This window comes from Microchirus variegatus (assembly GCF_963457635.1).
Source record: "Microchirus variegatus genome assembly, chromosome: 18".
Lineage (NCBI taxonomy): Eukaryota > Metazoa > Chordata > Actinopteri > Pleuronectiformes > Soleidae > Microchirus > Microchirus variegatus.
Window position 1 is genome coordinate 14184751 of NC_139819.1, and position 15698 is coordinate 14200448.

General features: G+C 41.0%; 2 protein-coding genes across 3 annotated transcripts in view; both read left to right on the plus strand.

Annotated features, from left to right (window-relative positions):
- The window catches only part of dapk1 (death-associated protein kinase 1), a gene marked incomplete at both ends in the record, with an annotated part of 62586 nt that extends 58582 nt beyond the window's left edge, over positions 1–4004 (plus strand). For both annotated transcript variants that reach the window (XM_083904953.1, XM_083904952.1), the window contains 3 exons: positions 184–304; positions 1513–1701; positions 2712–4004. In XM_083904953.1, the coding sequence (XP_083761079.1) occupies positions 184–304; positions 1513–1701; positions 2712–4004 (1603 nt within the window). The remainder of the gene's footprint in view (positions 1–183; positions 305–1512; positions 1702–2711) is intronic.
- A 7112-nt stretch (positions 4005–11116) lies between these two features.
- Positions 11117–15387, plus strand: ctsla (cathepsin La). Its single transcript, XM_083904386.1, has 8 exons — positions 11117–11210; positions 12083–12217; positions 12324–12446; positions 12749–12901; positions 13842–14066; positions 14333–14501; positions 14594–14711; positions 14960–15387. Exons 2-8 carry the CDS (start codon positions 12095–12097, stop codon positions 15057–15059), a joined length of 1011 nt encoding a protein of 336 aa, XP_083760512.1. The 5' UTR covers positions 11117–11210; positions 12083–12094; the 3' UTR covers positions 15060–15387.
- Positions 15388–15698: the final 311 nt, after the last annotated feature.

Genomic DNA, 15698 nt, shown 5'->3' on the forward strand with positions numbered 1-15698 from the left:
ACCATAAGCCTCAGTGAATGATCCAACCAAGGCCACAGTTATTATGTTGTTATTTTTTTGGGTTGTTGCACTTGACCAGTCTACACTAGCTTCAGGGTCTCCGTTTACTTGTCAGTATATTCATATATTTTACTATTTTAACTGGTTGTTTTTGGTCTCTTTGTGTGTTTGCTCTATGTTCAGATTTGGCAATGACCTGCAAATCAGTGACAAATTGTTTGTGATGGACGCTGGAGCGTCAAACTCTAAAGACCTAAAGCTGCTGAGGAGTCACTTGCAGGAGCTTCGCACCAACATCATCTCAGTGAGCTCCTCTTCTTACTCCCTTTGTCTTGTGAATTTTAAACGTTGACCGATACTCAATCTCCCTGAATAAACATGTGCACAGCTGTTGAATAATCAAGTTTTCTAAGTAACCAAGTTAATGTGAAGTCTGTCTGAAGGTGCTGAAAATCTCTTCATGTTATCTGCGTTCTGCTTACAGACTTAAAGCTACAGTAGGCAGAAAAAATAGTTGATTGTGGAGCAATGTTTTGTGCTCATCTCGTCAGATGAGCACAAGACATACACACTAGTTTCATACTCAACAGATAGCCTGGGGGAATCGTTCTCTCTCTGAAAACAAGTATTTCATTGTGTTTATTGTCCATCCCTCTTTTTTACACTTATTTTTAGGTGTCTTTGCACCATATCAAATTTCTTAAGTAGGAATCTTTCCACCGAGAGGGACATTAATGCACTGTGGTTGTTTTAAACTGACAAAAGCAGTGATTGGTCTTTCATTACAGGGCAGATTTCTTTATGTCTTGTAAACAGAGCTCAGGGAAGGAGCTGAAGTCTACATGAGCTCAGATATAAATTTGATTTACATGATACTCAAAGGAAGTTATTGATCAATTATACCACAAAATCAGGCCTACTAAAAATTTAAGGATGCTAATGCTAATCAATATGTAATGTTTTGAGTTATATATAGTATTTTAATGGCTAGTGCAATGAATTGTTAATGTAAATACCGACTAATTAAATATATTAATAGTTTCCATATCCAAACTGAATGTAGAAAGTTTTTCTTCCTCATTTGTGAGTTAAATCAAAGCTGCAGTGCGTAATGTTAAAATTCTATATCTGTTTGGTCCTATACTTATACTGTGTCCTTCACCTGAAAACAGGCTGCCAAGCAATACTATCAGACCTGACTGAGACAGCATGTGTGTAGTGCAGGGGCAGGCACTGCTGAACAAACAAACGTTTGTGTTTTCAATCACACACCTGTTTGCAGACTTCTTGCTTTACGAGCATAATGTTGCCGTCACCTCTTCCATAACATGACATCCTTAACATAAAGTGAATCACTTCCTGCCTGCAGCGCTGGAATGTTGCTGGACAACAAAAGTTTTAAGAGAAACACAGAGAGAGTCGTGTGGAGCTGCTGTGCTGATCATTGCGTGAACTCTTTCGAAAATGATCTAAAGAAATTACAACATACAGTGAATCCAATTGTTGTTGCAGAGTTGCGGTCCCATGACCTTGTTGTCAGAGCGTTTGCTGACCACATTGCCGACATGGAGGAAGATGAGCGGACCCAACCAGCTGACATCATGGCAGCAGTTTGTCAGTGACGTCCAGGAGCATATCAACCCTCTGGTCAACCAGGATCACCTCCGCACACTGGCCCTTCAACTTCACAGCATGGGAGAGGTGTGTGTGTGTGTGTGTTTTGATTTTATCAGCAGACCGCTGCTAGAACATAAGATAATAATTAGATGCTTTTGGAGGAGGTAAGATATACACTCTGAATTAAAAAATGGAATTTCTGCAAGGAAACAGAAATAACAACAAAGCCATTTTCTTACACGAACTCTGGGTAATGACTGGAGACTTGGCTTTGTATGTTTTTCTGAGTTTATTGTTCACGTACGACAAATGTAGTGTGACCATGTGGGTGAGAGGGGTTCACAACAGCACAGTAGGAGAATCCAGATGATGTCGGTGAGGGTGTGGTGCCTGGCTTTGAGTATGCATGAGATAGAACACTGGCCGTTTCACCCACTGTGGGTTATCCAGTGATTCTCCTGCTGCGCTCACACATGACCTCACTGGGATATTATCCATAGACTATAGAAGGGGCAGGAAAATCTGTGGATAATGTCTGGAGTGACTTCTGCAGAAATTTGCTTTAAAGCATACAGTTCCTCCAGAGAATGTGTGACGATCAGTGTTAAGGTGTGCTACTGTTGATGATCTATGGTGTATGCTTCAGGAGAAGCACTCAAATTCATTCTTAATGTGTATATTGTTGTAATAATGTTTATAATCAAAGAAGAGAGGTCAAATCAAAGGGTGATGCCACAGTGGCTCATCAAAGCCATGTATTATTTCTCCAGATCACCACCAGGGTGCGCTATGTTGTCATGAATGGATCAAAATCAAGCTGAATGAGCTCAGAAAAACCTTAATGTGTGATCCATGTTATTGTATAACTATAAAGGCATCGACTTCAGTTTGTGGAACATTTAAATGTATGTAATTATAATTGTCAAAGTGTTTAATTCTTGTTGAGTCTTTGTCCCCCTTTTATTCCTCCCTTTTTTTAATCCAAATCTATTTCTCTCTGATGTGATTTCTCTCTGTCTTTTCTTACATTCTTTGGCTTTAATTTGCTGTCCATTGTCTCCATCATTATTCCTCTTCCTTCTTTCATTCCACAGATCAACATCATGCAGAGTGAGACCGTACAGGATGTTGTTCTTCTGGAGCCTCGCTGGCTGTGCAGCAACGTCCTTGGCAAGCTGCTCTCTGTGGAGATGCCAAAGGCCATCCACCACTACAGGGGGCGCTACAGGCTGGAGGAGATTCAGGCTCTGGCCGCCGAAAGTGACGTGGACGAACTGCTGCAGATTTTGGACGCCATGGATGTCTGTGCCCGTGATCTCACCAACCCCTCCATGGTGGATGTCCCTGCCCTCATCAAGACAAACGGTCTCCATCATTCCTGGACTGAAGAAGAGGAGGAGGATTCGCTGATCTATGGGGGGGTGCGACTTGTCCCCGCTGAGCACCTTACCCCCTTCCCTTGTGGCCTGTTTTACAAACTGCAGGTGAACCTGTGTCGCTGGAGCCACCAGCAAAAACCAGAGGAGGAGGGTGCGGAGGATTTTGATGGAGATATTCATCTTTGGATGAATGGGGCCAAGGTGACTCAGACAGGAGTGGAGGCTATTATTCTGCTGGTCAACCACGGCCAGGGGGTGGAGATTCAGGTGCGTGGACACGACTCGGAGCGGGCCAAGTGCTACACCCTGTTGGACACCATCTGCAGTATAACAGACAATCTATTGGCCTCCACGCTCCCCGGACTGCTCACAGCCAAATACTACTTAAGTCCTCAGCAGCTGCGGGAACACCAAGCCCCCATCATGGTCTACCAACCCAAAGATTTTTTACGGGCTCAAGTCCAGCGAGAAAATTCTCTCACCAACACCATGGGCGGTTTCCGGGAGAGCTTCAGCAGCATTCTGGTTTTCGGCTGTGCTGAAGTTTACCAGCAGGGCATTCTGGGAACAGACATCCATATATCAGATGTCCCTCTTTTAGCGCGCAGGAAGCTCTGCCGCATGCTGGACCCTCCTGACGCTCTGGGGAAAGACTGGTGCCTGCTGGCCATGAACCTGGGCCTCACTGATTTGGTGGCCAAACACAGTAACGGGACTGCGAATGGCACTCATGAGCTGGACTTGGATGCAGATTCCCAGCAGGCCACACTGCAGCCCAGCCCAACGGCGGCGCTGCTACAGGAGTGGAGTGGGCGGACGGAGAGCACGGTCGGCGTGCTGATGGCCAAACTGAGGGAGCTCGGCCGTCGAGACGCAGCCGACTTTTTGCTTAAAGCTTCTCCTGTTTTCAGGGTCAACATGGAGGCATTAGGAGCGGCCAGCGTCTACCCCCCCACCTGCAACGGAGGCACATCATACAACTCCATCAGCTCTGTCATATCCCGCTGAACTAAACAGGGTTGACTTTCTGACGGTCGGTCTGATGTGACATTTCCCATATTCAGGACAAGACAAACTCTGTGTGTGTGTGCGTGCGTGCGGGTGTGTATGTGTGAATGAATAAGTGCAATCGTTTCCAGAGAGTCCTGCTGCTCACTCTTTAATCACTCCATGACCTTGGCACATGAGCCAGATGTTGTATGTGCCCTCCACACTTGTATAGAAGACCTTTCCTTCCACTATGAATGTTGTCAAAGAACTGAACGTCCTGAGCTCCAAAGAGGAATCCTGTGCTTTTACTCTGTTCTTAATAATGTCGTGCTGCTTTTTAATATTCCTGTTACTCTTCTATATGCCCGTGTCTCACTCCGCTCACTGCTAACACTCAGAAACTTAGGAAATGCTCAATTTCATTATATCCAAATGAAAGAATGGATGAGGTTTATAAAGGTAACAGGCTTACGTTTGGACCTTCTTCATACCGAGGCAGTCGTCTGTTCTCGCTCTATCCATCACAGTCCTTACTTCTGTTTTACTCATGTGGCCATTTAGCTTAGTGTTTATTAAACGAAGGGCATTTCTCAGAGTGTCTCTGTGGCCTTCTACCTCCCTGAAGAGCACAAATAGTCTTGTTACAATAACAGTGGTTCTTTGTAAACACCTGAACAACTGTGCCTTGTTGACACTGATCGTAAAATGAATGAAGTAGAAAAAAAACGAAAGCTCGGAATTTTAACCTAATGTCCAAAACCCCAAACACACCTGACACCAGATGCTTAAATTTCTGCTGTGTTGTGTTTAATGTTGTTGGATTAGTCAGGAGATAAAACATTCAACAACGAGGAGTCGATGCTATGGAAGCTAAAGAGTCAAAGGGAAACGGGTTTCATTTTGATCAGTAGATTTTTTCAGCTGTCTCTCTCTTAAAGTATTATTCCTTCTTTAATCCATCTAAGAAACAATATTCTCTTGATTCGTTTAGTGACGCTTTGTTTTACAGGTTTGTTTCTCATAATTTCTTGAACGTTTTCCAGAAAGGATCACATTTTTGGTGCTAACTACCAGAACATATAGATGCAGAGCAGAGTGTCTAGTTTAGTTACTGCGTATTGACCTCATCTAAACTCTAAGCACTGCTCTTAGGAATAGTTGTAATTACATTTTAGTAACTTATGTTTTTTGTCTTGGGCATAACATGTGTACTCTCAGACTCCTCTACATGTATTTATATAAAACACAGCAGTTCACTGAAAAATTCACCAGAACCTTAGTTACTAAGAGGTTCTAGCTATCTATCATGTTTAGATGATCTTGCAGTAATTGAACCCAACATTACACACTAGCACCAAATGATTATGTTACCCTTTCTAGGTTCCTTCACAATAATTTTACAGTGAAATATCAAGAAATTATCAGTAGACTTAAATACCCGTAAAATAAAAGTGTTACAATAAATGTTTTCACCATTTATGCAAAGGGAACTGCAGTTGTTTTTACAGAAATAAGGAGAGTTTTTAGAACAGTGATCTTTCAAGTGCATAAATCTATTTGCTATAAGGGGTTGACACATGTTTTCTGAGCATTCATTTAAAAAATCATGAGCATCAGCTCAGCACTCATGTGCTGGCAAGTTGATATATAAAAGAAAAAGTTTTTTTTTTTTAAAGGTGAATTTTGTAATGAGGTTGATTTTCTACCAAACTAAAAGGTCATGTATTATATGTCGGGCCAACAGTTCTGGTTAACCCACCTGACACTGCACCTTTCTAATGCTTCCTCACCAGGTTTTCAACACGCGTGACCAGTGCTTGAGGCAGCAAATAATCACAGCATCATCACAGAGTCGTTGCTCGTCTGTGTTTGTCAGCCAGAGTTGCGTGGCTTGGTCTTCATATGACACAAAGCTGTAACCTGGCTCTCTCAGCTGAATCAGTGGGGGGGGGACGAAGGCGTGAGGTTTAGTGTTGTTTGCTGACAAAGGCCAAAGGCTGCTGAAGACAGAAATGTTTTGGGAAAAGCATTTTCACTTTGTGTACGCTTGTATTGTAAAATGTTTGTAATCCAAAGTGGATCCAAAAGAATACTCTTTCTTTTTTCCAGTACGTATATGTTGATTGAGTGTTTCACTCCTGAAAAGTTCAACTTTTTTCACATTAAGAACCTTTTTCGGGATAAAAAAAAGAAAAGAAAAGATGAGCTCTGTGCTCTGTGCAGTATTTCCTGTCTGTCGTCCCTTCCTCCAGTCTTCAGTGTTACCATCTGTTTGCGGAGATAAAAAAAACAGACTTTTTTTAAAATGCTGTACTTGTGCTCTGTCACTGTTTTGTCTCAGCTTGAACTTGCCAATTGACACAGCAAACCTTTTAGCTGTGATGTAAATACCCCGAGGCCACTTTCCTTGACTTCATGTTTGTTTTCAGGTCACTTCAAACTTTTCTTTTTGGCCCAAACGAGTTTAAAAACATTTTCCATAGAATATGGTACAATAACGAACCAACACTTTGTCTACGACAAAATGACAAATGTCAAACAGTTCTAATGAAGCTTTTGTTAAAGTTGTATAAACGTTGCCAATGTCGTGTGCCTAAAACACACTTATATTCATTCCTCTGTTGTTGCCTTTGACAGTATATGATGCTGAGATGTGATGTTTCAGAAAGGGAAGCGAACATTAGTTTTCTGTTTCTTTTGTTTCTTTAAATATAAAAGATGAGAATCACAATAATATTAACAACTTCATATCCAGCTGTTCCATGTGGCTGTGGCTATGAGTCCAAACAAGACGTGTGGATCAGTACTTCTGTATTTGTTTCTGTCGTACGAGGAAATGTCACTCCGCATTATTTCTGAGTGAACTTTCCCTTCTGTGGATTTTATTGCATTGCACAAGTCTTTTTTTTGTCACTATTTATGTTACATTCTTTAAGCATGTCTTAGAATGCCATGTTCTTAGTACTTCTGACACTTTATAGTGTAATACATTTTATAATAAATTCTTTACCTCATATCATTGTCTGCTGTCCTGCTTGAAGACATACTGTACAACTTAGACCAGGAAATCGCTGTGGTCAGTCAGGACTGCAGGGACAGTCTTTTTGTCTTTCGATTATCTGGTGGACTTGTCCTCTGCTAAATTCCAGGCTGTGTTATTTACACTTCTCTGGGTTCATCATTGTGGAGTTTTGGCTGCAGGGCTGCACCCACACACACACTCATGTGATGTGTTTGCTGCTGGCGGAGCGATTTGTCTTAACTTGTCCCAACTGCTGACGCTGTTGACTGACATTCACAATATTGTTTTCCAGAGCAGTTAATAGTCAATTATCATTGACACTGGCTTTAATGGCAACACATACGGTCCCTCTGTTCATTAATAATTAGTATTTACATGTAAAAAATAGTCCACCAGGACCTGGTCCTCAGGGACCCCTGCTTTACATGTTTTAGATGTTGCCCTGCTCTAACACACTGTCTGTCTGTCTGTATGTCTGTCCTAATCTTAGCTAACCAGTGTTTTTTTGGCCTCTTTCAGATATCAGACATGAATAACATAATAACATAAACCATGTGTTACATGCACAGAGGCGCAGCTTGTTAACAGGCAAGGCAGGCAACTGCTTGGGGCCCCGAGCCGATAGAGGGCCGCCGACACTCGGAGCCCGAGGGCTGTTTTTGCTGAAATGTGCAGTGACCAGCCGCCTCCCTGTCCCCCTTAAACAACAATGGGCGATTTGCAATGACATCTCAGTAGGAAACCTCCCTAAAGGGGCCCCACCTCACTTTAACCTGAAGTTATTGTTCTGCTGGAAAATGATTATTTTATCTATCATATTATTATATCTTTTTTACTCAGTATATATATATATTTTGTTTCCTGTTATATACAGTATTTTATTGTTCTATATATTTATATTGTTTTATAATTTGGGTTCTTTGCAGTGTAATGTATTTTTTTACTAAGTTTAAATAGTTTTTTAAAAGCTATTTACAGTATTTTATTGTTCTTTTTTTTTTTTTTTAATTCATACAGTTTTCATTGGTGTCAGCTTATTTGTAACATAATGGTGATGAACACTGGTTGGAAGGGCCCCTACAGACTCTAGGATCGCCTCTGGTTACATGCCCAAGTATAAGGCCAGTGTTGTCTCTCCTCTCCCTCACCTGTGCACACTAATCAACTATAGGTCGATTGGTGTGGTTGGCAGCCACCTGTGTCTGGCCAATCAGCAGCCAGGACACACTCTATAAGAAGAGTGTGTCTCTCAGAGTTCTCCTTCTGCTGGGGATTCCTGAATGTTAAGAGTTATGATAGGAGGGCATGAATTAGATAGGACTGGGTTAGCGTTATATATCCACCTTGTAGGGTTTGCCTCTGTTACACATTACGGGTTGTGCCATCCCATGTATTCTTTTGTTTCTGTCTCTTTTTTTGTGGACAAGATAGTGGGGGAGTTTCGGTTTTAATGTGAGTGACAGCCTGAGAGACAGGCGAAATATTCCTTAAAATAAAGGTTTGAGTTGTTTGCACTTGCACCCCTGGCTTCCTCTCCTTTCATTGGTTTCCATGCGTTGCTATCTCACTCCTTGGAGATGTAATGTAACACCATGGAATATCATTGAGGAGGATCTATTAAGATATGTAAAATAACATAACATAAGATAACCAGTGTTATTTGGCTCCAGGGCCCCTCTGAGCCCTTGGGTTCAACTCAAAGTCATCATTGGCCTGACACTATCAGCTGTTGGATTATCTGAGTAAAAACCTCCTGCGTCAATAATGTTAACAAACGTTTGAACCGAGACTATTATGTACATCACGTGTGTTATTGACTGGTGGTGGAAGAACAGACCGACAGCTGTTGTGTCTGCACAGCATCCTGATCACAATCAATGGATCTGTATCAGTGAGATATTCAAGGTGTTTTATGTTGATATTCATTCTAAAATTGTGTGGTTTTTCGTCTTTGCCTTTTTGTGTTCCGTTCAAATCCTAGTAAAGATATAAATAAAGGTATATTCACAGTTACATGACATTGTTACATGTAGCTGGTCAATGGAAGATAAATGTATTGGCTTCACAAAGGCATTAGGATAACGTGATTGTGTCTTTTACATCAAGATCTTAGAGATAAAAATGATCCAGTGTAGACTCAACAGAGGTGGAACAAGTACTAAAATATTGTACTCAAGTAAAAGCACCAATACTTTGATGAAATATTACTCAAGTAGAAGTAAAAGTAGTCATCTGAAAATGTACTCAAGTAGAAGTAAAAAGTAGTTCATTTGAAATGTACTTTAAGTGAAAGTTACTTAGTTACTTTGCGTGTGGTGTGAAGGTAGTAGAAATATGACAAGGGCTCAGAAATCAAAAACTATTTTGGAGCTCACGCGCCCGGCGCGACACAGGATATTACGTCACTTTTGGCGTAATTCGTCTGGTTCTGGTGTATATTTTCCCCCTGTAGGTCTTCATTGTGCTGAATTTTTTTTTTACTCAGTAACGGATAGGATTTATAGAGTAACTAAGTACAATACTTCAGTCAATACGTACTCGAGTAAAATACAAAATGCAAAATACAGAAAAAAGGTATTCAGTACAGTAACTTGAGTTTATGTATTTTGTTACTTTCCACCTCTGAGATTCAACAAGACTTGTCTTATAATTGGCTTCACCTCAACCAAACATTTATACAATTATTGTTCATGATTATTATTATCTCTAATACTAAGTGCAGTTATTCTAAGGGATCTGACTTTGCCCACTCAAACAGAAAGTGCTCAGTCAGTCACCGTCCTGCTTTGCTCTGTTTGAGCAACACACGCACAGTCACACATCAGCTGCTGAGGACGCAGTCTGCTTTCTGCAAACGCAAAGGGAACTCTGCGTATTTTTACCCAAATGTAAAGAAGAGTGGTGTCGCGTTGACGTGACCGCACAGTTGCAACAAGGAACGCTCTGAAGCGTCGTGCATTTTGCGCGTGTGACAACGTTAAGGCAAACTCTATGAGTCATGGCATTTATATCTCTGTTGTTTTGTTCATTTAGAATCCAGACTGCACATTATCTAACTAGTTGTTTGTTATTTGCGTTCTTGTCAAAAGTTGGATTGATGTAAAACCACTTTCACGTCAGCATAGGTAATATGAAGCTGGCTCCTGTTTCCAGTATCTATTGTATATTTAGTTAACCCTTTAAGGTACTACTCAACCATTTGGTCGACACTTAATGTTGTACTTTATGAATTACGCATAACTAGGTTTATTATGAACACACGTCTCAACCGTTTGGTAGAGGCCTGTATCTGAAATACTGTAGGGTCTAATTTAAAATAAAAAATAAAAAATATATATACATATTGATTGATTGTCGTTATTGTTATCATAAGTAAATAAAATAATAAAAGAATGCAAATGAATATTTTTTCCTTTGCTTTTTTCTTGGTGCGTACCTTAAAGGGTTAAACTAAACAGCAGCAGAGGTTCAACCTTATGGAATAGAGAAAATGGACTGACTGAATGACTATCAATTGGGGTCTGAAAGGTTAAAATACCAAGGTCATGGTCTTTGTGATTCAGACAGGGCATTTTATTTTATTTTCATATACTTATTGATGTAATAGATTATTATCACTGAGGAATTACAATACTGTTGCTTCGGTGGAGCTCATGTGACCATTTCATACATTTTGGGGTTAATTAAAAGACTGACTATCCTTTTATGTCTCAATCATGGAGAGAGTCATCTCTAAAACCACAGATGAAGCTTTAAAAGGCATAAACTAATGAGTTTGATCAGAAGTTTATTGATCCTGGATGTTTTTACTTCTTCTTTCTTTGCTGTACATGTATAGTTTTGCTTCAATTGTCTCATTTAAAGGTTTTATAACTTAAAAAAAATAATCCATAGTGACTTGTGTGGTGTTAATAATCAATATGAAAATCTATTGAACAACACAGAGAACATAAAAGCGCTTTTCTCGCTGTTTTTAAAAGGAAAAACATCCTGTGAGGGGGGGGGGGAGACAGTGGGAGGGAATCACGTGCTCCCATTATGACACCGTGTGCAGGGGGTGGAGCTTAATGGGAATAAACAAGAAACGGACCAATCAGATTGCGTTTCTCAGCGGCCACTCCGGCCTTTATAAACTTTGTGTAGGCTCGTCTGTAGAAGCTATTTTCTCCTTCTTCTTCGTCTACATCAAAGAATAAATTACAGTAAGTCTTACATTTATTTATTCGTTTTCCTCGCTTTTTCTTGTCCTAATAGTGACATTTGGTGCTTAAATGTGCGAGACATTGCACAATATCGGCAAAACATTTATACATATACGTTTTTATGTCGATAATTTAAAAAAAACGTCGTGGTGTCTGCGGTTTAAAAGCGTTAATTTCAACCTTTCATCTCACTCTAGTTACTTTTTTCAGTCAGAAATATCGATATGTTTATCGTCGTTCGTCAGTCTGGGCTTTGTTCGGTTCGGGTGTCTTTGTTGTCGTCTCGACTAAACAGCTGCTATTTTTTTTCATTCATTTATCCAACGGTTTTTAAATGAACCAGGAAAACGTCGACACGGAGCACAGCGTACAGAGAACAGGTCGTTCCCGGGAAAAGGTCTGCTTTTAATTTCATTTTCCTGGTGTCGGTTCTTGGGCCGCTGACTCCGCTCGGATCCCGTGACTGTGCAGGGAACAAAAACAAGGCTTGGTTCATTGTTGGGATCCGTCCAAGTCTCCTCTCTTCGGCGTTAAATAATCGGTAAAAACCACATGTTTCCTTGTAAACGGTTGACATTGACTGGAATAATCAGGATTTCACGTCTACTGTCTATTCGATGTGGGACGAACTGTGAGGAAATAGCCACGCAATCAGGAATGTGTATTGCGGCTCTTCTGTGGATCATATTTCAGAGTGTCCCTGAACGTACCCCATGGATCATGATACTTCAAAACACGTGATCGGGGGGAAACGGCAGTGGCTTATTTGTCTATTTCCCGGAGATTACGGAAGAAATGTGTGTTTTGTAACGGAGTCTCTGTCGATAGTCAAAGCTAATGATTAACCTCCATGTTTTCTTGTTGTTTTCCAGTAGGAAGTGACAATGCTGCCTCTAGCGGTGTTCGTGGTGTGTTTAAGTGCTGCCCTCTCGGCTCCCACTCTGGACGCACAGCTTAATGACCACTGGGAACTGTGGAAGAACTGGCACAGCAAAGCATACCACGAGGTGAGAGCTTTAATTATTATCATTTACCACTCTGACTGTCTGGAGTTTGCCAGGTCCAAGTGGAAAAAGTCTTAACTGGGATTGTTGTTGTTGTTTTTTTCTGTAGAAAGAAGAAGGCTGGAGGAGAATGATCTGGGAAAAGAACCTGAAGAAGATTGAGCTGCACAACCTGGAGCATTCCTTGGGAAAACACTCCTACAACCTGGGCATGAACCACTTTGGAGACATGGTATGAAGTTCGCAAAGTTTATACAAAGAAATTGGAAATTGTGACAAATGCAAAGTACAATAAAGCACACAAACAATATAGAGCAGACACAAGTGCAAGTTTGTTGCTGAAATGACTGGGCATTTCTTAAAGTTCTTGTAGTTGTAGTCAATTTGGTCCAGGTGTGAATTCCAGGACATGAAACTTAACAATTACAGAATGAGATCAAATAATAAAACGGGTGTTTATGAAATAGAGTTGATAGTTCAGATTAACTGCACGGTCAGAATTACTTCCTCATCCCGCCGCTTTGATGTCTGCAGACCAACGAGGAGTTCAGGCAGATCATGAACGGCTATAAGCGAGAAGCCCAGCGGAAGGTCGGCGGCTCTCTGTTCTTGGAGCCCAACTTCATGGTTGCCCCGAGTGCTGTGGACTGGAGGGAGAAGGGCTACGTCACCCCTGTTAAGGACCAGGTAACGGTGTTTTTCCCTCTGTGAACCTGTGATGCGTTTAGCCTCCAGTCTCTCTCTGGCAGCCACCGCTGTTTGGTTTCATAGGTTTTCAATTCCATACAACAGTTATAGTTTGAGCTTTTAGTGTTTTTTTTTTAAAGACTTTAGTTATAAACTTGTTATTCAATTCTACATGAAAAATGTGACTTTGTCCTCCTGGAATCCCAATGACTAAGTAAAGCAGCTCATTTGTCGTCATAAACATGGCTTATTTTCCTCGGTAAACATGATGTTAAGTGTGACTCACTCGAAGTAAGGACACCCCGGCCACTGAGGCAAGTGTTTAGCTTCACTGGGTAGATAAGGCGGTCAGCTGTGTGTTGTTTATGTTATCTGAGTGCTTCATATTCACTCCTTTCCGCCCAGTCATAGATCAATTGCTCAATGTAAGCTGAAACCAGTTCCACAGGTTCACTGCAGACAACATTCTCTACATTACAGCAAAGTGCTGCAGCGTTACTTCCTGTAAAACTTTTTCCCGGAGTCCAGGAAGTGTTTTCTCTCACGGAAAGATGGAGTGCAGTGACATGATATAAGATGCCATAAAAGCTACATACACGATTATAAAATGTCAAGTCATGCAAAAAATATTAATTACAAAATTAAAACAAGGTCCATTTTAATACGGTTGCAGTCTGATAGTGTGTACAGGACTGTATCTAATCTTATTAGTACAGTACTTTATGACAAAAGTAACCCTTCTGTGCATTGCTAACATGCAGAAACATGGCATGACTCGCATGTGATGTTTTGTGTCTGTAAATCTGACTTACGATGCACATGACCTCTGTATTCTAATGGTTTGATATTAAATAGATTCTGTAAAAAAAAGTTCTGTACTAAAAACAGCATATCCTGATCCTCATCCACTCTTCCTCTCTCTCTCTTTCTCTGGACTTAGGGTCAGTGTGGCTCTTGCTGGGCCTTCAGCACCACCGGAGCTCTGGAGGGTCAGAATTTCAGGAAGACTAGCAAACTGGTGTCACTGAGTGAACAGAACCTGGTGGACTGTTCCAGGCCGGAGGGCAACGAGGGCTGCGGTGGAGGTCTGATGGACCAGGCCTTCCAGTACGTCAAGGACAACTCGGGCCTGGACTCTGAGGACTCTTACCCATACCTGGGAACTGTACGTGTCCATCTGTCATGGAAAACCCTGTTTACATTAATCATTACTGACACTTGATACAGTTTAATTATTTTAATCAGTTAAACGATGCAGGTCTGTGTAAATATTTGATGCTGTCTTAACGGATCAAAGACAGTTGTCAACATCTGTACACAGTTCATTGATTTTGCTCCATTTTTAAAGCCATGCCTACAGGAAGTAATGATCAGGATATTGTGTATCTACTGGTCTGACTTTGTCATAACATCCTGTTCACCTTCTTCCAGGACGACCAGCCGTGTCACTACGACCCCAAGTACAACTCCGTCAACGACACCGGCTTTGTCGACATTCCCAGCGGCAAGGAGCACGCTCTGATGAGGGCCATTGCAAGCGTGGGGCCAGTGTCTGTCGCTATCGATGCTGGGCACGAGTCCTTCCAGTTCTACCAATCAGGTCAGCTCTTGGTCCAGTTTCCTTTTTTCACAAACAGTGTCATCTTCATCGCAGGTTGAAATATTAAAATGACTTTTTGTTGTGTATTTTAGGAATCTACTACGAGAAGGAGTGCAGCTCTGAGGAGCTGGACCACGGCGTGCTGGCGGTCGGTTACGGTTTCGAGAGCGAAGACGTCGACGGCAAAAAATACTGGATTGTCAAAAACAGGTCGGTTCATAAGAAATGTAAACGCTGCAGTATTTAAGACGGACAACAGACACACAACCATGGAGAATTAAAAGTATAATGAGACCCTAATAACGTCAGGGATTTTGTTATGATTATTAAACTGAATGCCACCTAGGGATCCTTTCTGGCTCACTGTTTTATATAAAAACTGGTGCTATAAAGTAAAACCATGCCTTTCCCTGGTTATGATTATAATTATAACTAAATGTTTGCTCTTCTTCTTGCAGCTGGAGTGAGAAGTGGGGAGACAAAGGCTACATCTACATGGCCAAAGACCGAAAGAACCACTGTGGAATTGCAACGGCAGCCAGTTACCCTCTGGTGTAATGTTTTTGCGCCGCTCCAATGTGTAGCATCTTAGTGTTTTTATTGCAATAGTTTGGCTGGAGACAGACGGAGGCTTCAGTCCGGACGACGTGTCGACGTGAGAGTCGGCCAAAGTTTCATGAGGAGAAACACTGTTTTTAGGGAAATGGCACCGTGTTGTTTTGGCTGGATTAATGCCACTTTTATTTTGTCCGAAAATATTTGAGTGTTCTGTTTTATTCATTGTAAATATGCGTAAGTGATACATTCAACACTTGCTTCTGTCATTGTAAATGTTTTCTTTTGTTTTTTTTTTTTACTGTGATCAATTAAAGTTGTGAAACACTAAGTTTGACGATTTAGAATCTTTGTTTTTATGAGTTCACAGATTAGGTTTCTGCTGCTGTTTCAATATTACCCAGTTTTGGCCTCTAGTTTTCCAAATGGTAAACTAAACAGTTGGGCTTTTGCTGTTGCAAGTGAAGGTATTTTTAATTTGTCCTATCGGATAAATAATGAAAATCATAATTTTAGTCATTTCAAATTTTCATGAACTCTTGGTGTTTCTTATAATCCCATTGAATTCTACTACTTAAACTTAAATCCCACCAGAATCATCAAATTGAGATGTTTTTGTTCAGCCAAACGTAAAAGGTTTGT